The 26647-nt window shown below is 36.2% G+C and overlaps 2 protein-coding genes across 5 annotated transcripts; both read right to left on the reverse strand.

The window, feature by feature from the left end:
* Positions 1-438: 438 nt before the first annotated feature.
* On the reverse strand, positions 439-5299 carry LOC145801146 (uncharacterized). Of its 4 annotated transcripts, none has more exons than XR_014342127.1 (4): positions 3157-3830; positions 2393-2549; positions 1537-1691; positions 439-793 (listed from the first exon to the last, which is right to left on the reverse strand). XR_014342127.1 is itself a non-coding variant. In XM_082891549.1 (4 exons), the coding sequence occupies exon 1, from the start codon at positions 5159-5161 to the stop codon at positions 4367-4369; it is 795 nt and encodes a 264-aa protein (XP_082747675.1). In that variant the 5' UTR covers positions 5162-5290; the 3' UTR covers positions 439-793; positions 1537-1691; positions 2393-2549; positions 3379-4366. The 4 variants fall into 4 exon arrangements, 3 of the variants coding, with proteins under 3 accessions (XP_082747675.1, XP_082747674.1, XP_082747676.1); XM_082891549.1 differs by having other exon boundaries at positions 3379-5290; XM_082891548.1 differs by having other exon boundaries at positions 2393-5299.
* A 1008-nt stretch (positions 5300-6307) lies between these two features.
* Positions 6308-21220, reverse strand: LOC114277634 (uncharacterized). The gene is made up of 3 exons (XM_082891551.1): positions 19302-21220; positions 15899-16306; positions 6308-6473 (listed from the first exon to the last, which is right to left on the reverse strand). The coding sequence occupies exon 1, from the start codon at positions 20559-20561 to the stop codon at positions 19827-19829; it is 735 nt and encodes a 244-aa protein (XP_082747677.1). The 5' UTR covers positions 20562-21220; the 3' UTR covers positions 6308-6473; positions 15899-16306; positions 19302-19826.
* Positions 21221-26647: the final 5427 nt, after the last annotated feature.

Here is a 26647-nt window from a genome sequence, read left to right on the forward strand (position 1 = left end):
AATAATAAATAAATAAATAAACACTTTGTAACAACAATCTCAACACCTACGATTGTATGTCGTAGTCGGTGATGCAAATCGGCTTTGCGCAGAACAGCAAAAAATGATTCTACTATCTTTGTATCAAAACCAAAAAATAACCAAGAAAAGAAAAAAGAAAAAGAGTAAATACTATCATAAAATCAACTATTAAATATGAAGAAAAAGTATTTGTCATTATACATACAAAAAGGCTTCATCATTGTATATCTCAATAAAAACATAGATCTTTATCATTAGGCATCTCTCTTTTTACAAAAAGTTTTAAAAAAATCATCAAAATAAGAAGACATTTAGAGAAATATTAGTCACAAAACCAACCACAAAAGCTTTGTAACACACAATTCTATGGTAAATTTTATAGTTGATTCTGTGTACTGTTACATTAGCAACAATCAATTCTAAAAACACAAATTGTATATACTAACAAAACTTGAATACATAAATTTAATTACTAATTTTGCACCTTAAAAAATGAAAAATAAATAAATTTATACAGACAATTACAATGTGAAAATTTATAAAGGCCTCATTTAAATTTAGTTTTAGCTCCCAATTAAGGTTGAGCCGCCTCATGAGCAACATCATTCGATACAGCTTCATCTTCCATGACAATATCCAGCATATCTGGTGTATCCTCCTTATGTGCTAAAGCATCGCTAGACCACAGCCACGTTTAACATCCAATGCAGGATGTCTTCTATTCGAAGTAGTAGGTGGCAAACGTTTACTATGCTCAATATCCACATTATATCTGCAAGATTTATATGATCAACAAGAAGAGGGCAAAAATCAATTCAACATCAATATCATGTGAATGCATAATGTGAATTCAATTCAATTCAATATATAGATAATGACTCACAACCTAAGACATTGAAAGTTCGATATCATTTAAAACCATATGTAATTCATGAACTTGTCTAAAATTAGAAAACCGGCATCATAAGTTGCTTTTGAAGTTCAGGTTTGAACAAATGAGAGTGGTTCGACAATAGTCTATATTTATGTTAACTATTTAACAATGTCTAATAAATGACGAGTCTCTGGTGGTGATCACAGTATATGAGAATTAACAAAGAGTTCAGGCACAGACAACAGGCTAGGACAACTATTTATATCGCATGAAAAAAAATGTCCATAAATGAAGTCTCAGGGTTGGTTAAGCATTTCAAAAAAGATTTAAGGCCATACTAGCAATCCTAGCGAAGCATAAGTTTGAGACCTTTGAAACCGAAGAGTATGTTGCCTTCATTTCATATGATTTTATACTAACAAATTAAAGTGGGTGTGGGTCCAACTTCTAATCAACCTTAAAAGAAAAAATGAATGAAATTTACTGAAATTTGTTTTCATTTAACCTAATTTCTGTTTTTGTAAACAATCCTTCTACTTTCTTTGCCCTTGCCAAGCAACTTAACTTTCAATTATAACAGGAAAGAATAGCAATAAAACACACACACACACAGAGAGAGAGAGAGAGAGAGAAAGAGTTACCATTAGGGCGAAAGTCCCCTTCATAAAACTTCTCACCAGAATCTGGCCAAACTTCATGATGAGAACCATTGATGGAGCTATATCCAAGGCATAACAAGATTTGGTACGATGCAATAGTGTGAACATTGGGTGCACTTGCTAGCAAACAACCAAACCTGCAAAACAATGTAAATAACAAACTTCCATGCTTGGAGACCAACGAGAGGAGAAAATAAAACCTGAAAGCCTGCCTATGAAGAGAAATGACCAAAAATTGATCCAAACAGATGTTCTGTTGAATATACTTCAATGCCAATGAAAAATACAAATTGCTATGTACATTTTGGTAGAGTATATTTCAAGGAAATATTCCAACAAAATCTGAAACACTATTTAGACTTACATAAAATGGAATAATCGAAGGTCAAATGTACAATGTGCAATAACCCAATCTGACTAAGCTAACTAAAGAATATGGACCCATGTTGCCAACTCCAAGTAATTGGGATTAAGGCTTGCTAAGCTAATTTTATTGAGCTTCAATTATCTGACTTTATTTTTGGAGCACGCAAGCAGGGGCAGGAGAGTGAAGTTAAAAGGAATGAGAATGCTTCTTGAGTATTTGAATATTCAATAAAAATCCTTAAGTTACCTACTTGATAGAACTAATTCAATAATCCAAGTGCATAGTTATCTATAAATTTGAAAAAGGACTGATCCATTAAATCTGAAGTTAACCTAAAGTAAGATGCTAGCCGAGTATAGTCAAAATTGAAAATAATAAAAAGGAAAAGGTAATAGTGTTATAATAATTCAAAGCAATAACCAGGTTGCTTGGATACTGAAACCTAATCAAAGCCTCGTAAGAAATACTTACAAGAAGCAGAATAACATTTCGTTGAATCAAGTAATTTGCCTCATTTCTTCCAGGCCATGGCTGGAACTTATATGATCGAGTTTGTGATTTGTACATTTTTTTATGAGACTGCTCAGCTGCCCAAACATTACTTTAGAAGATGTTCCCATTCATTTTTCTACATGTTTCCAGAAGACAAACAGAGGTTAAGTGAAAGTGGCAAACAGAAACTTTTCATGACAAAAACAAATATAATAAAGGTTCTCCTAAGAACAAATATCAAGACAAAAATAAGGGGAAAGATCTAACTACCACAGTACCAAAAGTAAAAAAGAACTAATCTAAAATTTATGATGACAAGATGAAATTTGAGCTATGAACACCAAACTAACCAAAATATAATCAAATCGATCCAAACAAAAAAATATATAGATTTAGCATTCACCCTACGAACTAAAAGTTCTAACATTCATTACAATCATATGAAATTTAAATACTATCAAGACAATGACCAAAAAATCCACTACAAATATGAACATATAACATCAATCAAAAACTGCATACACATGGGAGCTTGCACATATGAGACAAATACATAAACACAGTGACAAAACTACAACTGGGATTAGAATTGTGCTAAAATAATGAATAGACAGCATAATGCCCATTTGCAAACAAGGGCCTGGGCATGAATTAGAAAACATAACATGACTTCAATGTTTTTAACAGTTTATGACATTTATCCGTTATGTAAGTTAAATTTTCATTAAGTGAGCTTTTATCACCTCAGTAACAAGATTGGTGTCAGTCCCACTAGATTCTTTTAACTCCATTGTTTGCCTAACCCAATACAAATAATAAAATAAGGCATGTTCACTGTTCACCAACAAAGACAGTCCACGCTATCAAGAGGGAGCACCCCCTCTCCAAGATTCCTCAATCACAGAAAATAACTTCATAGCCTCATCCTCATGTCCCTCAAAAGAAACACCCAGAAGCTGACTCACCTCATTGATTTGATCCAACACCCAAGCCGAAACCTCCTCAGCATAAGGAGGATCATCCCCCAGAAACACCTTCTCTACCTCCGACTCTCGTCCCTCTTCCGCAGCAATCAACATGTCTGTCTCAGTACCCTCTTCCGTCAGCCAAATCACCATCGCCAACTCGTCTGCCATATTGGCCCACCGAGTTTCGTCTGCTGACCACACCTCCATGTGATTTCCCCTAGATCCCGACAGAGTCCGATGCTGCTCCTCCAACGTCAGACTCTCATGACCCAATAAAAATTCCCCATCATGAGGATACTCAGGATGCTGAGCACCAGCCAACGGCCTCCCAGCGTCCTTGCAATGCTCGAGCTCCTCCACCGACGGCGCTAACTCACTGTCGTGCTGCTAGCAAAGCCCCAATCCTTCAGAAATCGTTGAAAAGACCTGATGAACATCCGGGTTGTCTTGACCCAAAATGTGTGGGTCACTAATTTAATTATCAAACAAACAATAAATTCATAAGAAAAATGCTTAAATAATATTCAGCAACTCTAGCAATCATCACTCATAACAAATAAGAGAGAGATCTCCAGCAAGCATTTGAGATCATAATTTGCTACGACGATATACAAAGAGAAACATGTAATGATATGCCAATAAGCAGATTGGTTAAAAACTTCAATTGTACAAAGACTCTTTAAGATTACCATGTGCATCTTGTTTATTGATGAACAATTGAAACTTTTCCTCTCTTATTCATTATGATCAGATACAGTAGATATTTATACAAGTGAGTAAAAACAAATCAATGTAACAAACTTCTAACTAATCAATCCTAACAAACTCTAACTGCTGTGAGCTGAACTGGAGCTGCAGCTGATGAAGCATAGGCTGCTGTTGGAGCTGTTGGAGCTGCTTGAGCTGCTTTATCTGCTGCTAAGATAGTCTTATCATCCCCCTGCAAGCTGATGGGAGGAGAGTGGACCAGCAGCTTCGACTGAAGCTATTGAAACCAAGCAGCAGACAGAGGTTTGGTGAAGACATCTGCAATTTGTTCAGCAGAAGGGATATATTGAAGGAGCTTCTTGGGGGCAATTTTTTCCCGGATGAAATGACAATCAACTTCAATGTGTTTGGATCGAGTGTGAAATACAGGATTGGATGCTAAAGCAATTGCAGATAAGTTGTCACACAAAAGGACAGGAGCAGTGACAGGAGCAATAGAAAGATCATGAAGTAACATTTGTAACCAACTGAGTTCAGCAGTAGCATGAGCAAGAGAGCGATACTCAGCTTCAGTGCTAGATAGAGAGACGGTAGGCTGTGAAGCTGCAATAGTCTGTGCAGGCTGTGAAGCAGAGGTGGCTAAAATAGGCTGTGAAGCTGCAATAGGCTGTGCAGGAGAACAGAGCTGAGGAACTGCAGAGGGAGCATCAAAAAGGGGTGCAGAAGAACAGACTTGACGATCTGTAGAGGAAGAAAGCAGAGAAGCTGCTGCTGGACAGAACTGAGCAGCAGACAAAGAGGACCTGGACGGAGACTGATCAGTAGCAGATGTAGGCCAAAAGAAAGAGTGAAGCTGTGATAAAGACTGAGGAAGAGCAGAAGGATGAGCAGAGAATGGAAAAACATCTTCATGAAACTCCACATGTCTAGAAATATAGACTTGGCCAGTGGCCATATCCAAACATCTATAACCTTTATAAGAAGAGTGATAGCCAAGGAAAACACATAAAGAGGACCAAGGCTGCAATTTAGTATATGAGTATAAGGTCTTAACCAAGGAAAACATTGGCATCCAAAAACCTTCAAAAAGGAGTAATCAGGTCAGACATGATAGAGAAGTTCAAAAGGTGATTTGTGAAATTGTGAGACAATTTGGCACTAGGCATTCGATTGATAAGGTGAATAGCAGTAGCAACTGCATTAACATGTCATAACCATGGAGTTTTCAGCGTCCCAACTGTCGAACAGCGGATCATTAACAGCAGGAGCCTTCTTGTCACCAGTGATGTAACCGATCTTTCCTTGCCCACGGATATACATCCGGACAGATTGTGACCAGCGGAGAAAATTATCACCATTTAGGCGGATGGTGGTGATCTGGACAGAGTGAGAGTTGGACGTTTTCACCGGAATGGCAGCGACAGGGGTTGAAGTGGTTTCGGACGTGACTTCCGACATGGCTATGACGGTTTTAGGGCTGCTGTGTTTTTTGTTGCTCTGATACCAACTTAGAAAATATGAGGAAGAAGAACTCCGAAAATATGAGGAAGAAGGAATATATTTCTGTTATATTCAAAACTTCTTATCTTACAAGACCAAATGACACTCCTTATATAGGAGATATTACAAACATCATTATAACCCATTATATGCCACTTACATATTATATATTACCACTATCTACCACTATCATATTATATACATTGCCACCAACACCACTATCATATTCTATACATGCCACTATCTACCACTAACACCACTATCATATTATATACATGCCACTATCTTATTATATACATTAACACAAATTTCCAGCAATAAGTATTAACAAAACCGAAAATCAAGTAAAAACAAGAAAAGGCAAATGGACAATAAATTTATTTATTTATTCATTTTTATTTTATTTTATTTTTTTTTTGGGGGGGGGTGTGGAGGACACCAATTTCTACGTGAAAGATTTCAAAAGGAAACTGTGTTCCTTATCCCTACTAAAGAGAATCTCAGTTGGACTCTTAACTGCTTAAAAAACTAAAAGGAAGTTTAAATAATTATGTTAAATTTAAACAAAATAGTGACCTGAACTATGAATTTAATCATCTGACCACCATAGAATAGACATTCAACATTGGTCTTACCGAAAAACAAAATAAGACATTTCATTTTTCACAAGTAGAACAAACCTTCAACATTGGTCTTACCATAAAAAAAAAAAAAAAAAAAAAAACGACCAACATTGGTCCAATTCTAGAGAATCGTGCTAAAATAGAAAAGTAAAGCAAGTATCTAATCTTTTGACAAGAATGACGAGTGTGCTCTTTCATGAGTGATGTAAAACTTTAGGATATGCGGAGAAAGATTTTGGGGATAACCAAAGTCCACGATCTCTGCAATTTTTGATGAAAAAGTAAATCAAGTATTAATGTAGGTAGCTAGAAAGAAGAGCCCAATCTAGCACACATTAAGCATTTCGAAAGTACAAATATCAGAAAGTTCAGCTTTGAAGATGAAGAGTGTCGACCAGAAGATCATTCAATAGTAGTGCATAATTTGCAATAAATGCATGGACAAAAGCAACTTTGTCTATGCATTAGTATGTGCACATATGCATATGATTATATCGAATCAGGTGGCCATCAAATGTATCGTATATTGTTGAAAATATGCAGCAAAGCACAATGAAAAAGGGCAAGACACAAATAAGAAACACATGATAATTCACAAACAAAAGATAGATGCTTTTTTTAAAGATTGTCTCAAAGGCAAGGCCATGCTTATATTGAAATAACTAATTCACCACACAAAGATACTTGAATCAACAAACACATATGCTTGATTCACCAAAATTTGGGAAGAATTTAGGTTAGTTTTGATCTCACATTAGTGGCTATAAGATATCAAAATTATCTAAGAAATTTTAAAGAATACATGCAATCCATTTCTTAGATCAAGTTTAATCATATGCTTAATCATGATCTCAAGTAATAACAGTAAATTTATGCAAAACCGAGATTAATTTTCTACAAAATCTATGACCAAGATGATGTGAAAGTGGCAATTTTTAAAATTACAAAGCACCTTTCATTTATTTTTTAAGAAACATTTCACAAAATCCCAACTTTGTAAATAAAAATTAATGTCAAAACCACATTTTTTGAAGCAAAAATTCAAAATAATGCTTGGCATAAAAAGAACGAAAAGGTAAATTTATTTGCAGAACACGAAATGCACAAGTGATGTTTCTACATTTCCACATTTCCTTTTTTAATAGACTTACCATGACTTTCTGCAAACTATTAATTTAGAGTGGTTAAAAAATGATAAAATGGCAGCTTATGTTGAACAACATTGCCATCAGGTGTACTAAAAATCTAAAAAATGCGATGACAAGTATTGAATAGTTTACTATAGAAGTAGATTCCATCAACATTGTAAATGATCATAAAAATATTTTAGGTTATACTTCAAATTGTATAGCAATTACAATGATCAATTGAGATTCATTTGAGAATGGAGGTTTGAGACTTGTTACAATAAACTTCTAAATTTCTCAAGACATCAATGTAAAAAAATAGTTTAACACCTAAGGAACTACATGTCTTAGATTGGATAAGATGCAACCACTATGCATTTAGAATGCACAAGTTTGCTTCAAAAGACTCCAGACCAATTGAAATAAGGGTAAGAGTCCATCCAAGGAACAACTCACTAAAAAAAACAAAAGAAGCCAAGAATCAAACATTATGGGTCCTTTTCCCTTTTTAGCAGCTTTCTGAGGGAGTACAGCACAAGGCAGGATTCTAAAGATACCTTTTATCAAAGGTTGAACATATAGAAACTATGACTAAAAAAAATAACAGTTAATCATCACAAGTGAGTGAGCAATGAGGAATCTCATTATCCTTCTACTAAAGAAGGGATATTTTTGCTTTTAGGTATCTACGTGCTGCAAACTAATATATGTTCTAACTGCCAGAAAAAGAATAATTACATAAAGTTATCGAACTTCAAGCAGCTATGACAGAGCTATTTTGATACAAGGTGTTTGATGGCAACACCTCCTAACAGATCTATTGCCGCGGATCTTGAACCTAGATTTAAATGCAATATCAAAAGGAATCAAGCTACTTTTTAAAAGTAGCCCTTTTGACCATAACAATGAGAGAGAAAGTAAGCACCTCAATCACTACCCCAAAAAGGCCAAAAAATCCCAGAATGATGAAATTAGTAATTGTTAAAATTTACCATCACCTACCACACACTTACCATCACCTACCACACACTCACCTACTACACTCACCTACTCCTCACCTACCACCACCTACTCCACTACACCTACATCTATATAAGGAACCATTTGTAATAGACAAAATTAACATTATATCAATCAATAATACATCAGTTTTTTCTTACATTGTATCAGAGCAGGTTTAGAACCTAATATTTTCGCTTCACCGGCGGGCGGCAACCTCGCCTTGGCCGCCCGCCGGACCTCAACCTAGTCCGCTAGACTTTTCTACACATACCTTGAAATTTCTTGGAGTCCACCACCTTCACGCCCAACTCCTTCAAGTCGCTGTCCTTGACTCACCCAGTCAACCCAGACACATACACAACACCAACTTGATCTTCTCATTCACGACCCATCACCACGATACCAGACACACACATACACATATATATCAATGAGGTGTAAGAACCATCTTACCGATCTCAGTAGCAGCGTCGGTGTCTGCGGTTCTTGTCTCCGGGAACGACTCTTTGCCCTAATCGCAGCTCAAGCACAAGTCCAATCGAGCTCAACAAATTCCATCTCGAACAAGAAGATCGCCGGAAAACTGATCCTCTTCCACCGCCTCTCGTTTTCCCTCGCTCAACCTCGCCGTACGTCTGTCGCCGTGCATCTAGAATCTCCGGCCACCACCACCACTCGCTGTCCGATCAGTTGTTCTACAGTACTCCGCAAATTGGCCCCCCTGGTACTATAAACTCGAGCAAGAAGAAGAAGACTAGGTTCTCTCTCTCTTCGCGAGATTGTTCAGATCCAAATCGAAGAAGACGGACTCGGATCCTTGCGTTTCAGATTCCATTCGGACTGGGAGAATTCTAGTGATTTGGATCTTTATTATGGCCATTGCTAGCGGCATCAAATACAAGGGAATGGATGCTGATAACAAGGAGAGAAGGAAAGAAGTGCTTGTGAGCATGTGCGATCAGCGAGCCAGGATGTTGCAAGATCAATTCAGTGTCAGTGTTAACCATGTCCATGCCTTGGCTATCCTTGTCTCAACTTTCCATTATTTCAAGAACCCATCAGCAATTGATCAGGAATCTTTTGCTCAGTACACGGCCCGCACAGCCTTCGAGCGGCCACTGCTGAGTGGGGTAGCTTATACACAGAGTGTGCCTCAAAAGAAATCATATCTCTCCTTTCTCTTAATTTATTCCATTCTCTGCCCCATACACTCAACACACTGCCCCATCCACTCACATGCACGACATCCATTCTCTGCTTATTATTTTTTTTTATATTCCACAAAAAAAAATATATATATATATATATAATAATAATAATAATAATAATAATCACACCGCTGTTTTTCTTATCACCCATCCACCAATTTTTTTTTTCTCTCTTTTCTTTATCCATTGTTTTCTTTTATTTTATTTTTCTTATTCAACAAAACAACACCACCAAATAACACCAACAACATTCCACAACCTTGTCATTTTATTCATATCAGGGGATCAACCCCGATCACACTTTTACATCACAAAAAAAAAAACATCATCCACAGGCGGGATTTTTCTTCTCTACTCTGCCGCCGGCCTTTTCTTCTTGCCTCCGTCCTGAACGGCCCTTGACGGTGTTGCCTCCTTGTTTCCCACTCCACTGGGCACGATCACTCCACCCTGCTCCTCCACTACAGCATACGGTGGACCTCCAAATCGGAACTGTTAAAATTCATGTATTATTGATTGATGTGTTTTGTGTATATTACAAGGATTCCTATTATATAGGAGAGGATTTGGGAGTAGGTGAGGAGTAGGTGAAGTGGAGTGTGTAGTGGAGTAGGTGAAGTGGAGGTGGAGTGGTGTAGTGGGTTAGGTTTAGTGGAGTAGGTTTAGGTGTACATTAACAGCCCCCCTCAAACTCAAGGAGGATAGGAACTAACTAACTTGAGTTTGAAGAGAGTAACAAAACAAGAAAGTAAACTGATAAATAAAATAAAACAGGATAGGAGACACGGTATGGTCGTGTCAGACCGATGTAGCAGACAGTTCATGGGGTCATGTCGGACCGTTGTAGCAGACACTGTGTGGTCGTGTCAGACCGATGTAGAAGACAGTTTATGGGGTCATGTCGGACCGATGTAGAAGACAGTTTACGGGGTCATGTCGGACCGTTGTAGCAGACACTGTGTGGTCGTGTCAGACCGATGAAGAAGACAGTTTACGGGGTCATGTCGGACCGTTGTAGCAGACACTGTGTGGTCGTGTCAGACCGATGTAGAAGACAGTTTATGGGGTCATGTCGGACCGATGTAGAAGACAGTTTACGGGGTCATGTCGGACCGTTGTAGAAGCTGACCGGAATCAATGTCGGGACAGTTTACGGGGTCATGTCAGACCGTAGTAGAAGCTGACCGGAATCAATGTCGGGACAGTTTATTGGGTCATGTCGGACCGTTGAAAAAGGCGCACCCTCAAAAGGTGTGCCCAATCTGTCAAAAGGCGTGCCATCAAAAGGCGTGCCCAATTTATCAAAAGGTGTGCCGGACATGATGGCGAGGCGCGTGATGACCTTGGCTGGCGCGCCCGTTTTGTCGTCTGTCGGCAAGTGGCGCGCGATGCACGGATCGGCCCTGGCTATTTAAACCAAGGTTGAGGCAGAGGCTGTGCAAACCAGTCTGAAACCTCTGAACTCTCGGAGAGCTTGTCTCTAAGAGCTGCAAATCTTGAAACACTCTGTAACCAACCCTTCTCTGAAAAACTCTGCGTTTGCGGAGAGAGAAACTTTGTAACACTTTGTAGCCCAGAAAATGGCCTCTTCTTCCCGTGGGCTGCTCACCCTCTTTCCCGACCTCAACGAGTCAACAAGAGAGAGAACTGGTGCGGTGGCACTGGAAACTCAACCAAGCGCCCCGGAGTTTGCTCCGTTGAACTTTCCGATGCGGTCTGTGGAGCAAAGAATGGCAGTGCAGTCGGATGTGGAAGCCAATCAGTATACATTGAAGTCATGTGTGGAAACCATGACTGCGGTTACAAACTTGTCGAACCGGCTGCAGAGTAGGGCAAATGAGGTGCAGCAGTTAAACTCCCAGCTGGCTCTGCTCCAACGCATGTATAAGGATGCGCGAGCAGAGATAAGTGTGCCAAAGGCGGAAAATAAGGAGCTGAAGCGGAAGGCCACCGTGATGTTCCGTTTTGGAGGTCCGCCATATGCTGCAGTGGAGGAGCAGGGAGTAGTGATCATGCCCAGTGGAGTGGGAAATACGGAGGCAACACCGGCAAGGGCCGCCCAGGACGGAAGCAAGAAGAAAAGACCGGCGGAATAGGCGAAGAAGTGAGGTCGGTTGGTGGCCGGCTGCAGAAAAGAAAACAAAGCTGTTGGTGTTTTTTTTTTTTTTTTTTTTTTTTTTTGGTTTGTGTTTGTTTGTTTGTTTGTTTTTTTTTTTTTTTTTTTTTTGTGTAAAATGGTGATCGGGGTGGATCCCTGAGATGAATAAAATATGGTTGGGTGTGCAAAGCTATATGGTATGAATGGAATTGAAAAAAAGATTAAAAATAATGTGAAAAAAAAATAAAGAAAAAAAAAATAATAAAAATATATTTGAAATCAAAAAATGAAAGATGGGGGAAATAAGGAAAGTGGTGGGGAGAAAATAAATAAAAATAATGGAGTTGGAAATCAAACGGAGGAGAGATGATGTGGTGTTTTTTTTTTTTTTTTTTAAGATAATAAAAAGAGATATATATTAATATATATATATATATATATAATAAAGAAAGTGGGAAACAAGAGTGGAATGAAAAGAATCGTGGGTCACATGGGTGAGTAAAAGAAAAAAAATAAAGAAAGGAAAAGAGGGGGAACAAAAGTTGGTGTCTGGGTGTGATGATATTGGAGAATGAAAAAAAAAAAAAGGTATATAATAATAATTAGAAAAGTGAATGGGGTGGCCCAGAGAGAGAGTGTGTGTCTGTTGAGAGAGAGAGAGCAACCCGTATGTGTGTAGCATCTGTCTCCAAGAAGCCCCTGAGAGAGATTGATGCCGGGATATGGTGTATGTGCGCTGCTATCTGTGTGGTGTGTACCTGGAGAACCAAAAAACTGCCGAGAGAGGGAGACCAGGTGCCGAGAGAGCCAGATCAGTGTTGTGTATCTTTTCTCGTTGCTGGTGAGTATGTTTCCCTCAAAACAGTGTGTGTGTAGCTCAATTTGTGAGTCTCAAGCTTTGTGTGTGAGTATGGCAGTGTATGGAGGGTGGGAGGAGGATAGCGCAAGTTAGCAGCCACAGCAAGACGAATCTCCAAAATGATGAAGAAATGAGAGAGATGTGACCCAAATCAGCGTGGTGGCGGAGCTGGGCACAGGGGCGCTTTACAAGGCGGCGTCGGGGCCGAGGTCGGCGGCGGTGGAGATTGGTTTAAAAAAATAAAAAAAGGTATGGGTATGTGCAAAAGGTGGTGGATAAGGGGTTGGAAAGTGGTCACCTTGAGTAGAGAGAGAGAGAGAGTGTGTTGTTTTTTTTTTGTTTTTTTTATTTTTTTATTTTTTATTTTTTTTTTTTTGAGAGAGCTGTGTATGCTAATCGGAAGCAGAGCCTGTAGCACATGAAGCTTGTGTGTTGGCAGTGATGAATGTGAAGAAATTGAGACAGTCATTGACGACGAGATCGACATCGGGGAGGAAGGCTTTGAGGCCGTTGGACTGGCCATGGCCTTCGAGATCTAGGGCGAAGCAGGCGAACCCATGTTGGGCGAGGAAGATGGGGGTGGACTGGAATTGCCAGCTGATGTTGTTGCAGGAGCCGTAGACCATCAGGATGACGCCACGTGGAGGGGAGCTTTTCAAAAGTTCATGGCTGGGAGACAGAGAATGTCGAGGAGATAGCTTTGAAAATTTCCAAATGGCCAAAGGCATCGGGAACACACAAGAGGATTACTGTGATTACTCAAGGTGCAGATCCAGTCGTTGTTGCTGACGATGGGAAGATCAAACTGTTCCCTGTGATATTGTTACCTAAAGAGAAACTCGTTGATACCAACGGAGCAGGGTTTGAATTGGTTGAGATCCGGCGGGCGGTCAGGGCAAGGTTGCCGCCCGCCGGAAGGCGAACAACACCAAGATCTTTAACCTTGCTCTGATACCATGTTAAAATTCATGTATTATTGATTGATGTGTTTTGTGTATATTACAAGGATTCCTATTATATAGGAGAGGATTTGGGAGTAGGTGAGGAGTAGGTGAAGTGGAGTGTGTAGTGGAGTAGGTGAAGTGGAGGTGGAGTGGTGTAGTGGGTTAGGTTTAGTGGAGTAGGTTTAGGTGTACATTAACATGAACATCACGGTGGCCTTCCGCTTCAGCTCCTTATTTTCTGCCTTTAGCACACTTATCTCTGCTCGCGCATCCTTATACATGCGTTGGAGCAGAGCCAGTTGGGCGTTTAACTGCTGCACCTCATTTGTCCTACTCTGCAGCCGGTTCGACAAATTTGTAACCGCAGTCATGGTTTCCACACATGACTTCAATGTATACTGATTGGCCTCCACATCCGACTGCACTGCCATTCTTTGCTCCACAGACCGCATAGGAAAGTTCAACGGAGCAAACTCCGGGGCGCTTGGTTGAGGTTCCAGTGCCACTGCACCAGTTATCTCTCTTGTTGACTCGTTGAGATCGGGAAAGAGAGTGAGCAGACCGCGGGAAGACGAAGCCATTTTTCTGGGCAACAGAGTGTTATAGAGTATCTTTCTCAGCAAAACGAAGAATTTTTCAGAGGTTTCTCTCAGTTTTTCTGTCTCAGCTTCTGCCTCAGCCTCAGCCTCTGTCTTGGTTAAATAGCCGAGGCAGCCACGCGTATCGCGCGCCACTAGACGCCAGACGACAAACGGGCGCGCCAGCCAAGGCACTCACGTGCCTCGCCATCATATCTGGCACGCCTTTTTATGGATTGGGCACGCCTTTTGATGGCACGCCTTTTGAAAGATTGGGCACACCTTTTGAGGGTGCGACTTTTTAAGGGGTCCGACAAGACTCTGTAAACTGTCCCGACATTGATTCCGGTTAGCTCCTTCATGGGTCCGACAAGACTCTGTAAACTGTCCCGACATTGATTCCGGTTAGCTCCTTCAAGGGTCCGACAAGACTCTGTAAACTGTCCCGACATTGATTCCGGTTAGTTTCTACAAGGGTCCAGCAAGACTCTGTAAACTGTCACAACAACTGTCACAACATTATCTACTACAACGGTCCGACATGACCCCATAAACTGTCTTCTACATCGGTCTGACACCGCCATCCAGTGTCCTCTACACCGTTATGACACCCCCATACAGTGTCCTCTACACCGTTATGACACCCCCATACAGTGTCCTCTACACCGTTATGACACCCCCATACAGTGTCCTCTACAACGTTATGACACCACCATACAGTGTCCTCTACAACGTTATGACACCACCATACAGTGTCCTCTACCACGTTATGACACCACCTTTCAGTGTCTTCACCAATGGTCTGACACGACCATACAGTGTCTCCTACCCTCTTTTATTTTTATGTATTTTCTTGTTTTGTTACTCTCTCCAAACTCAAGTTGGTTAGTTCCTATCCTCCTTGAGTTTGCGGGGGGCTGTTAAAATTTACCATCACCTACCACACACTTACCATCACCTACCACACACTCACCTACTACACTCACCTACCACCACCTACTCCACTACACCTACATCTATATAAGGAACCATTTGTAATAGACAAAATTAACATTATATCAATCAATAATACATCAGTTTTTTCTTACAGTAATTGTCCATATGAAACGACAAGCTCAAAATCTTTGTAAATCTATCACTCAAAAGCCAACCAAAAGTTAGCCCACAAATATAACAAATTCAATCACCAAGCTAATGCAATCCTAAACATTTAAAAATCAAAAAGATTAGGAAGCATCCATCAATCTTGCATATAAAAATAAAACATATTTTTTAAAAATACACAAACAAAGAAATTAGAATAATAAGAAATAAGGGGTTACCCATCAAAGAAGAAGAACTATTTTTATTTATTTATTTATTTTGGCAATATGATATTCAATAAAATAAAATAAAAAAACTCATACAAATAATTCAGAGGTGGTCACAACCGAGATTGCAGAAAAGGTCTAACTATTAGCACTAAAAAGGCTATAGGTTTAGAAACTACTTAAATTGTGTGGTTGGCTTCATAAATACCTAATTTGCAAAGTTCACTGAAAAGATTAAAGTGGCCTTCCCTTGGTTCTAATTACTTGATAAAAAGTAACAAAGAGTGAAACTTCTGAACTTTCATATGTTCTATCTATAGCCACTGTATAACATTGAAGCTAAAAAACATGAAACCAAAAAAAATTATGGAAAACAAATTTGTAGCCAAAAGAAAGCAAAATCTGAGACTTCGGTCTACTTCCCTTGAAAAAAAAAAAAAAAAAAACTAGAGCAAGGAATAACAAACCAAAGAAATAAAGCAGAGAAAAATGATAACAGAAGTAAGAACAAGAAAGAAAGCTCCACAAACAATGAAGAATTGGTGATAATATTTATTAACCTTTTAAAAAATAAGATTGTTAGCTATTCTAGTTGTGTTTCAGCTTCGAAGATTGACCCCTGGAAATCAGAAGGAAGAAAAAAAAAAAAAAAATTTAAGTTACAACAAATTAAAACAAAAAAGGAAACCAAAAAAAAAAAAAAACAGAGATACCCAAACAAGAGCTTTGGTTGAAGATGATGGCCTTCAATGTAGGAACAATGGCTTGAAAAAAGAGGCTCTTTGATGCCTCCTTTGAAATTGGTTGAACACATAGTTAAACCCATAGATTTGGTCCAACACAGCTTCAAGATCATCATACAAATCATAAACCCATCGTCATCCAAATCGTCAACATTTAACCCATCTCCGGTACACTTTTCAGATCATCATCGTGAGCCATTGATCGTCGTCCATAATGTGATCTCACTATCATTGTTGAGAGATAGAAAGAGAGACGTAAGGACTGAGAGAAAGAGAAATGCAGGGAGAGAGAGAGAGAGAGACGGCATAGTGGGAGAGAAGAGGTAGGCGTGGCTAGCAAAAGGTAGACGTGGCTAGCAAAAGCGAGACATGCTGGTTCTCCTACACAGAGAGTGAGTAATCTGTGCATTTTCCAATTAATCCAAAACTCTTCAATAAAACAAAAACTCTTCAATAAACAGAATAAAGGAGGACACAAACGGATAGCAAAACGAGAGCCATGTTTACTGGAGCATCTACTAACTCCCTCTTATATATAAGTGTATAGAGATATATATATATATATTCAGGCAGTAGCTACATCAATATTTAAAGAAGTATCGAGTGAGCATTTGCATCGAAAACATTCCAATCTCCTAGAACAGAATGAAGAAGACTGATATTTGCAATCATAAATAAACATACAAGAGCCTAGTGCTGAGTCAAAGCTAATAAAGATCATACTTCATTTCATGTTTTTAATGAAATTTTTACTTTACTAATAAAAAAACTCTGTAAAAAATGAAAGGGTGACAATATAAAATAAACTAGCCAAGATTTATTTTAACTTTTTTCCATTGACACGTAGTTTTGTGCATTGTTTAAGCTAAAACAAATTAAAGTTGGTTTCTAGAGTCCACATATGGTTGTAGAGACGGCTTAACAAACCAAGGTCGCACTTCAACAACAAATTCAATAGGAATGAGCATATGTTATATCATAGAGTAGAACTTGATTTCAAAACAGATGATTTTATTATTAGATATGCCTCTAGTGTAGCTAGAATGAATATGTCATTGCTATCTTTTTTTTCCTTATTCTGTTCTTGCAGAAGTAGCAAATTTCATTTACCATAGCTACAAGACCAAGGAAAGAAAACAAATACCTGAACCCACCCTCTTTCTTGAGTGCAACATACACTGTAGGATGTTCTTACCGACATTACAATTATCTTTTGAAGAATCAAGTGGAAGAAGTGATTTTTAGAGCTAGTCATCAGTTGATCAACAGGGTGAGCCTGTACTTCTTCCCATTTTTCCTTTTTGGTGGTGATTGTCTCCACACATGGGTGAAACTAATGTTGGGGGTTGGGGCGGGGGTGTTTCAGGTCAGATATATTCACAAGAATTATCCGAAAACAACTAGAAAATGGGCATGCTAAGGCACAACCACAACACATATAAATCCACTGTGGAACTCTTTAGTTGCTACTTCGATCTTTGCAGTTGCAGCAACAACTGAGCTTCGTCTGCATTGGACTTCAGTCCTTGTACAACTTTGTTCTTGAAAAACGCTTCTAGCTTTGTTGGTAGCCATGCCTCGGTAATTAGCTTCTTACCACGTGCATTAGAGGTCAAGGGATAACCATGAAACTGTATTTACAATCTCATATAGAAAACAGTGGCTTGTTTAGATGGGAAAATCCTTAATATTAATTTGTCAACCACTATCAGGTAAGCAGCCAGCCATTGCTTTTCAAGAAGTCTTTTCTCTGTTCTTACCAGCAAAACAGAGAGAGAGAGAGAGAGAGAGAGAGAGAGAAATTTCCTAGATACATCGACTTTATTTTATACCACACAAAATTGAAAGGTTGACAGCTATGAAGCACAGGTGCGGGTATAAATACGGGTATAGGTACGATACGAGTACACTAATATGGCAAATTCTTTAAAAAGTAGGGTACGGGTACGGGTACGGCTAGAGTACTCCAATTTTTTTTAAAATTTATAACTAAACATCCAATATACAAATTCAAGTTTCAATATCAAAACTAAAAAGAGTACAGCTTGTCTAAAAAGTTATATAATTCTTTATTTTTCTTTTTTGATTGTCTAAAATAGGATGCAAAAGAGAGCAAAATCATGACTCTTGGGTAAAGAGTGCTGGAAATAACTTACTTAATATTTTCAAAATTGAAAGAAGAATAATAAAGGATGCAACAAATTTTAGCAGCTGCAAAAAAAAAAAAAACCCTCGCCGTACCCGTTCCGTACCGGTGTTGTACCCACAACGTACCCAAATGTATTTGCCATACCTAGCATGTATTCGGCGTACCCGGTACGCGTACCGGTACACGTATCCACACCCGGTAAGTACTCGGTGCTCGTACGGTACCATTTTTGGAGTACCCGTACTTCATCGGTGAACAGGTAGAATTATTCTCGAATACTACAGGTAAACTGCTAGGTGTTGGCTCAACTCAACATCCATCAGGAAAAGAGCACCATTTAAGCCACTTCAGCCTAAATAAAATCCATAGGGCTGCATTTCGTATTGTGAGCAAAAGATATAGAAATCAGCAGCATATGTCACTTTTGCCTCATTTCAACAAATTTAGCTCATAGACAAAATTGTACAGTTTAGCTCCCTTACCTTGTTCATAAAAAGCAACAGGTATATTCAGAAATTGATACTCGATTAGTGAGCAACATCTTAAGAGAATCTTTAAGTTATTAAGCAACATCTAACTATTAACAAAACTTAAAAATTCTTGAAAACAAAAATTAGGTTTACCTGGCTGAAAAGGCTTCTATGACCCTATTGTAGTGATCATTCAGCAACATCTAGTTATTAAGCAAACATGTTGTTAATAAAGCTTTTGATTTTACTATTATTATTATTATGATTTATTTATTTATGTAAACGCAGTGATCATTCCCCAAGCATTTAATTTTTAGCATTTTTTTCAAATGCCAAATTCTTCAATAAGTTCATCCTAGTGTAAGAGAAGAGGTACAATAAAACCCAACCAATTTTGTTAATATCATACCACTTAGTGTACCATTTTTGTAATTAGTTTGGTACGTACCGGTACAAGAAAGAATATCATAATGCAATATATATATAAATGTTCACCTAATAACACACTTTTTGTGCGCATAATAGGCCTACACATGGACGTGTTAGTACAAATATATTTTTTTTTGGATAAATTACACGTTTTATTATAAAGTAGAATTACCTTCACAGCTTAAGAAATTTACTCAATATCATGCATTCCATGACTATCTTTTGGCATGAACCTCTTTATCACTTCTCGGAGGGCTATCCACAATCAAGGGAAAAGTGAATGCATCTATTGAAAACCCCCTTTGAACCATTTCCTCAACAAGTATTAATGCCTCATAGCACTTGTGTTGTCCAATAAATCCTCGGATAATAGTGTTCTAAGTGACACATCTGCCAAGCAACCATTATGTTCCATTTTAACAAACAACTCTTTAGCTTCATGCAGTAGGCCTACTTCACAAAGGCCTTGTATCATCGTAGTGTATGCCTTAACATCAGGTTGTAATCCCTTGGAAGAAAGGTTACTAAAAAGGGCCCTTGTAGTATCAAGCTTTTTATCTTTGCAAAATGCATCAATGAGGATATTATACATAACAATATCAAGATGTAAACCATTGCGTTCCATCATGTGGAATAATGACAATGCTTCAAGAATATTGTCGTTTTTGCACAGCCCATCCAACATGATACCAGAAGTTTAAGAATCTAGAATTATGCCAGTAGCTTGCATATCATTAAAAAGTTTTTGGGCAGCTCCACATCTACCTATTTGAAACAAACCCCGTAACATAGCACTGAAAGTTCCATTTTCGGGTTTCAAACCCCTGGGAGGCAATTCTCGAAAGAGATGCATGGCCTCATCTATTTTCATTTTCTTGCAATATCCATTGATTAGAATGGTATAGCTAAAAACATTAGGGTGAAGGCCCCTCTCCACCATGGTATTGAACACTCTCATTGCTTTATCGATGTGGCCTTGCAAACAATATCCATCCATTAGAGTATTGTATGTGACTACATCAGGATCCACATCTCTTTGTATCATGACTTCAAGTACCCTCTCTGCCTCTTTCATCTTCCCTTCCTTGGTACATGCATCCAGCAACACACTATACGTATGAACATCCAGAGCAATATCACTATCCAATATTTCTCTAAACATTCCGGTGGCCTCCTTCCACCAGCCAAAATCACATAGGCCATGAATCAAAGAAGTATAAGTGACAACATTTGGGGAAATACCCTTTTCCTCCATTTTAGAAAAGAGTTTGAGAGCATCATCCACCATTCTATCCTTGCAAGGACTGTCAATGACTGTGGTATACACTACGGTGTCAGGTTTACAGCTTCCGTCTTCCATTACCCTAAGCAAACTAACAGCCCTGATAGTGTTCCCCGTTCTACAAAGCCCATTGACAATGGTTCCATACATAACCACATCGGGTTCAATTTATCTACTTGTCATTAATTTCTTAAATAACTCGATAGCTTGAGGAGTTCTATCTTGCAAAATAAGTCCATTAATCAGAGTTGTGAAGGTAGTTACATCAGGTGTATAACCGCGTTTGAAGAGGTTACCCAAAAGAGAGAACCCGAAATAGACTCAATTAACACGGCAGTAACAGTTAATAGCAATGTTGAAGGTGTAGATATTGACCTGAATGCCTACAAAATGGAATTTCCCAATAAGAGAGAGAGAGAGAGAGGGAGCGATGCCGTAATGACCCATTTTCAAAAGAGGGCTTAAAGCTTTTATTGAATTGAGAAGTAGGGGGCAGAGGTCGCATTCGGACCATGCGATTGAACGAATTTAAAGCAGATTGAAGATGATTGGGACCCAAATTGCATAGTTTCCTGGGGCTTGTTGTGGAATTAGAGAGAACGAAACAAAAACAAATGACAATGAAAGCTGAGTTGGAGAGAGAAGTGGCGGTGGTGTACCTTTTAATATCCTCCCCTCTTTCTCTTTCACTTTCACTTTCACTTTCACCTTCGTTTGTTGTAGTTTGTGCTGTTTGGAATCAGAGAAAGTCCGTCAAGAGGTCATTTGGTGCTCTGGAAAATGCTACAGACCATTTATGATTTGGTAATTTTTTATTTTTTATTTTTAATTATTATTTTGATTCATATCCATCCCTCATATATAAAGCGCGAATACCACCTTGCCCCTTTGCTTATATCATAATCACCATCTCTCATCATAATCATCATTCCATATGGAATGGTCTCATTGTACATCATACATCATCATACATTAGTTATCAAAATCACTCAGCTACCTTTTTATATTATATTTTTTTTTATTGATAAATTAAAAAAAATGTATAGTTAATCAGATACTTTTAACATAATTATATTAATATGTTTTTAAATTTTAACTTACATAATACTTAAGCTATTTTATCATCTCATCACCAATAATTTGTTGTCATCAATTATCAATAATTCGATAATTATATAAATAAAAAAATAACTTTATCATATTATCTTTGTTTATTTCATTATCTACCTACTATTGACATTACTTTTGATTGCTTAACCATACAAAAAGGAAGATTAATATAATTATGTAAACAATGTGAGGCTAATTATATTTAATTTAATTATGTTAAAAGTGTGACATTATATTTTTTCTAAACTTCAAGGGTAGTGAATGTAACGGGCATAGTTCCTTTCCATACTCTTATTCTCCATACTTCCTAATATTTTATTTTTTAAACTCCATTTTAGGCTCATAATGAAGACTATTTGCGCAAAAAATTAGCTTCATCGATGAATATATAAACAAATCATTTTTTTTATTTTATTGAATGAAAAGTTTAAATTTAAATTCACAATTACTATCCATTTTAAAAGATAGAGGTGTTGTGTAGCATAATATTTCTCAAAATAAGTATTGGTAATAATATTATAAGGTAAAGTAACTAAAATTAATTAATACATAACTATAAGGCTGCGTTTAGAATTTTTTTAATGTGTTTGGTTTCTCTCATGATGGGATTCAATTTGAGAGAATATTTTGGGCTTAGTGGGTCCATTGTGAGCCAAATCTTAGTAATTCAAACCGTTCACTTTTTAATACTCATTAATAAGAATATTCATATAAAAAATTAAAATGATTGGATTTCGATAATTATATGTTTGAATTTTTGTGGTGTTAATTTTCTTTTAAAGTCTTTTTTTTTCTTTGCCACAATTATATTTTCTCTTTTGCTTCTCTTGGTTTAGATAGCACTATATATTTATAGTTTACATTGATTTCTTTACCTTATCTTATGGTTTACATTTTTAATCCTTAAGTTAAAATTTAATATATATATATATATATATTTTTTTTGGATACATCGGAAAGTAGAAGTTAAATTTTAATATCAAAATTGGGGTTTTGACTCCTCTACTACAAATGGATATATGGATATTTATATAAATAAATAAATAAAAGTTTTGAATAATTGTTTTAAATATTTTAAGAAAAAAATTCATTTTATTCATTTGTAGTGTGAGCCATGAGCACTTCATTCCTTTATGATTCAAATATTATCTGAAAGTGTCTATATGATTTTGGACCAAAGTACAATTGTTAACTCCGTTAACTATAATTGTGAAATGGTTATAATACCTTCAAACCCCATCCTTTTTTTTCCCCTTTTCTCTCATCTCACATACACATAATTTAATATTAATTCAATTAATCATAAATTCTTAATTTATTATAATTCATCTTTTTAATCTAATTTTAATTTAGTTATATTTTAAATCAATCCTTAATTATTATTTATTTTAATTTTAAATTAACTTTTAATTATATTTTATATTTTACATCAATCTTTAATTGTATTTTATTTCTATTATCATCTTAATCTAATTTTACATTTGGAGTAAATGGAGGTAAGTATGTCTTTTTGTTTTGTTAATTCCACTTTATATTTTCAGAAAATTAAGTCCGCTCTACAAAATAATGAGTGTGATACACCTTTTATTAGTTTAGATGGCAAAAAATAACGGTATCACTTTAATCCAAAACTATATGGGAACTTTCTAACTATATTTGAATCATAAATGGGACTTTCTAACTATATTTGAATTATAAAGGGGTAAAGTACTTCAGCCTCAAATCACAAGGGTAATATGAATTTTGCCCATGTTTTTAAATTTGTAAATGATTTCTAACTCAACAAATGAATATGTACAAAAAACTAATATTTAAAAAAAATGAGTTTGATTATTCGTTTATTTTTAATTTATATTTAAACTAATATTTAACTCAACTAATATTTTTTTTAACAAATATTTTTTTTAATTTAAATTGATTTTTTCAATTGAGTTGTGACCAATAGTTTTTACTCCTAAATTTTGAATATTTAAAAGACGTTACAAATAGAATTTCTTTTAAAACAAAAACATTAATGTTTAGTTTGGAAATAGACTATTTTAGTAAGTTTTTTTGCTAAAATATGAGGTGAAAAAAATAGTATATTTAGAATGATTTTTAACTTTTCACCCAAAAAAAAAAAAGTCTAAAAAATGGAGAGAAAAAAATCTTTTACTTTTGTATAATTCTTTGGCTTTTAACATTTTTAGTGTTTTTTTTTTTTGAATTTTAACTATCTTTTTGTTGCAAAAATAAATAAAATAAATGATCAATAAAAAAATATATCTAATCATCTCGCTCACTTATTTTAAATTAGAGTTAATTACCTAAAATTTTATTTACAAATGTTATGGTAGCGCAGGTCCTATTTAAGATTTTTTGAACCAATAAGTCTTATTTAGTAAAACTGATAATATTATCAATTTTTCCTAATTTTTAAAACTAAGAACATTATCAATTTTGCATTGTAATATTCCAAATAATTGTTTCACTAACTGATAAAAAAATAGAGCATGAGATTAAATGTTTTTGCCTTATTTATTAGTTTGATTCAATTATCCAATAAAATCGAGAACATTATCAATTTTTTTCAGTTTTAAAACTGAAAACATTATTAGTCAATCATGCTTTCTTATAGACATAAAATTTTCAATTTTGCACAAAAAAATAATTTAATTTTTTCAAAAAAAAAAATAGTTTTTTTTATTTGAAAGTTGATATTTTAAATTTTTTAAAATCAAAATATATGTTAAATTATTATGTTTCTCTATAAATAATCATAAATGATGAACAATCATTATTTGAGGGATAGTTCCAAATATTAAAAATTTAATAAAACTTAAAAATATTACTTAAAACTTAATGAATTATAAGTTAATCAAATAAAAGCCCCTTTAAATTGCGCGCATAGCGCGGAGCACATCCACTAGTAACATATTGATCACCTTATGTTATTTGATTCATATAACATAAGTGGGTTTGAGTATAAAAAATAAATAGTTATTTCATCGTACATTTTTTAAAATAACGAGTATCTCAAAAACTCAATAAAAATATGAGAAATTGGTGGTGAATTTAATTTAAGAAAGGTATAAGACTTATGATTGAATGATTATTTTGTTTTGGTTTTTTATAAAATATTGCGGTGAGAAGTACATTTTGTCATAAAGTGCTGTTATTAGTACCCCATCCATTATTTTGGACCCTTCATTTTTTTGGACCTTCACTTATAAATTTTAAAACACTTAAAAAAAAAAAAAAATTCTCAAATAATATCAAAATTATCCTTATAAAAACATTCTACCCATTCAAATGCACATTCCCTCACCTCAAAAAGCTTCTCTTTCAAAACCTTGACAAAACCTACGACAGTGGAACCTCCCAAAGTCAATGGAAAAAATTTGTGATGATTAAAAAGCTTTTTCTCTGGTTTATTACAAGATTTGTCAATCTGTTTGATTTTTTTATTCTATTATCTCTTTTCACATACACAACACAATCCACTTTCATGCTTCTCTGGTTGGTTTTCTGTGATTCATCCATGGCCTTACTATACTTGTATTCTTCTTTGTGTGAGCAAAAGTGAGTAGGATGTCACTCCCCACTCGACCCCGGTCAACCGACCAGCCGACCCCCCAAGGGTGGTCTGACCTCCTTTGTTTGCCTACTTCTGCTGCTGTTTCGGTTATCTATTCTTGAACAAATAAAAAAAATGTCCGATTACCTATTCCTGAACAAATAAACAATGTTCGAACCTGCATTCCCGAATTTCGGTCATATGTTCGGGAGTTCAGTCCCAAAAAAATGACGAAGAGTTTTTATTATTTTTGTCATTTTTTTTTAAGAAACTTACCCTTAGAAGGCCAATCTAAGAACACCATCAAAGTTATTAATCTTTTATGAGCTTTTATTATTGTACTCTTCTCGTCTCATGGAGTTATGGTTGCCGAAAAAACTTCCACTCATTGTTATAGTCGAAGAAGTGTATGTAATCAAATGGTTGTCACCGTTGCTACCAGAACAATACCCCAAAAGGTTTTCAAGATTTTGAGGATGGGTGAGTTTTGAAAGTGAGATTTTGAGAAGATGGATGGGTAGTGATGAAGGTGGGTAGTCTCATAAACCCTAACTCATGATATAATAAGTGAATGGGTTTAATTGTGAGATGATGTGATAAAAAAAAAGGCTAAAAAATAGGGGGTCCAAAATAATTGATAGGGTACTAATAGCAACACTCTTGACTATATTGCAAGATATTTTGTTTCTAATTTTACCCTTAACCTATTTGTTGGAATTTTTTTTTATCTATTGAATTTTTTTGAACTTATCTATTTAAATTTGTATTTATCTGTTCAATTTTTTTGACCCTATCTGTTCAAATTTGTATCTATTTTTCAAAATTATTTTTAATATTTTTTAATCTATCTATTGAAATTTACTAAGGGTTGGTTTGGGATGTTCTAAAAAAGTGTACTTTTTGACTTATTGGCTTTTATGGGTTGGGTTTGGGTTGGGTTTGATGTGATGTGTTAGAGAGGTGATGTGATTTAAATAAGATGATGTGACTTAAATAGGATAATGACTTTTTGACTTTTTGTATTATTTAAGTTATGCCAAACTAGGCCTAAATAACCTATCTATTGAAATTTTACTCTTTAATCTATTTGTTGAAATCTTCTTTATCTGTTCAAATAGAGTCAATTTTTTAGAGAAACATTTGAACAGATCATATCCACTGTTCATTTTTTAATTTCAATTTTTTTTATCTGTTCAAACAGAGTCAATTTTTTAGAGAGAAATTTGAACAGATCATATTCACCGCAATCTATCTGTTGAAATTTAAACCGATCATATCCATTGAAATTTGAACAGATCCGGTTCAAACGAAATCACCATCGGATGATGACAGAATTGTTAGAGAGAGATGAAAGTGCCGTTCACCTCAACCCAAACCCACCAATCATCCACTTTTAAACCCCTCTCTTCTACCAACACCACCGCCCAGAGTACCAGCTCCACCACCACCACCACCACCACCAACTTCTGTTACGAACCTAAGTCAGTCATTGATCTCCACCGTAGCCCCAGCATTATCACCACCGACAAACCCTTTTCAAAATTCGAAACTCCTCCATTTTCCCTCGAGT

The sequence above is a fragment of the Camellia sinensis genome, chromosome 10, assembly GCF_055761805.1.
Source record: "Camellia sinensis isolate YWXY chromosome 10, ASM5576180v1, whole genome shotgun sequence".
In the NCBI taxonomy this organism is placed as follows: domain Eukaryota; kingdom Viridiplantae; phylum Streptophyta; class Magnoliopsida; order Ericales; family Theaceae; genus Camellia; species Camellia sinensis.

Excerpts from the sequence above, each read along its gene's own strand:
- LOC145801146 (XM_082891548.1), bottom strand. The coding sequence starts at position 5,161 with ATGCCAATGTTTTCCTTGGTTAAGACCTTATACTCATATACTAAATTG.
- LOC114277634 (XM_082891551.1), bottom strand. The coding sequence starts at position 20,561 with ATGTATGGAACCATTGTCAATGGGCTTTGTAGAACGGGGAACACTATC.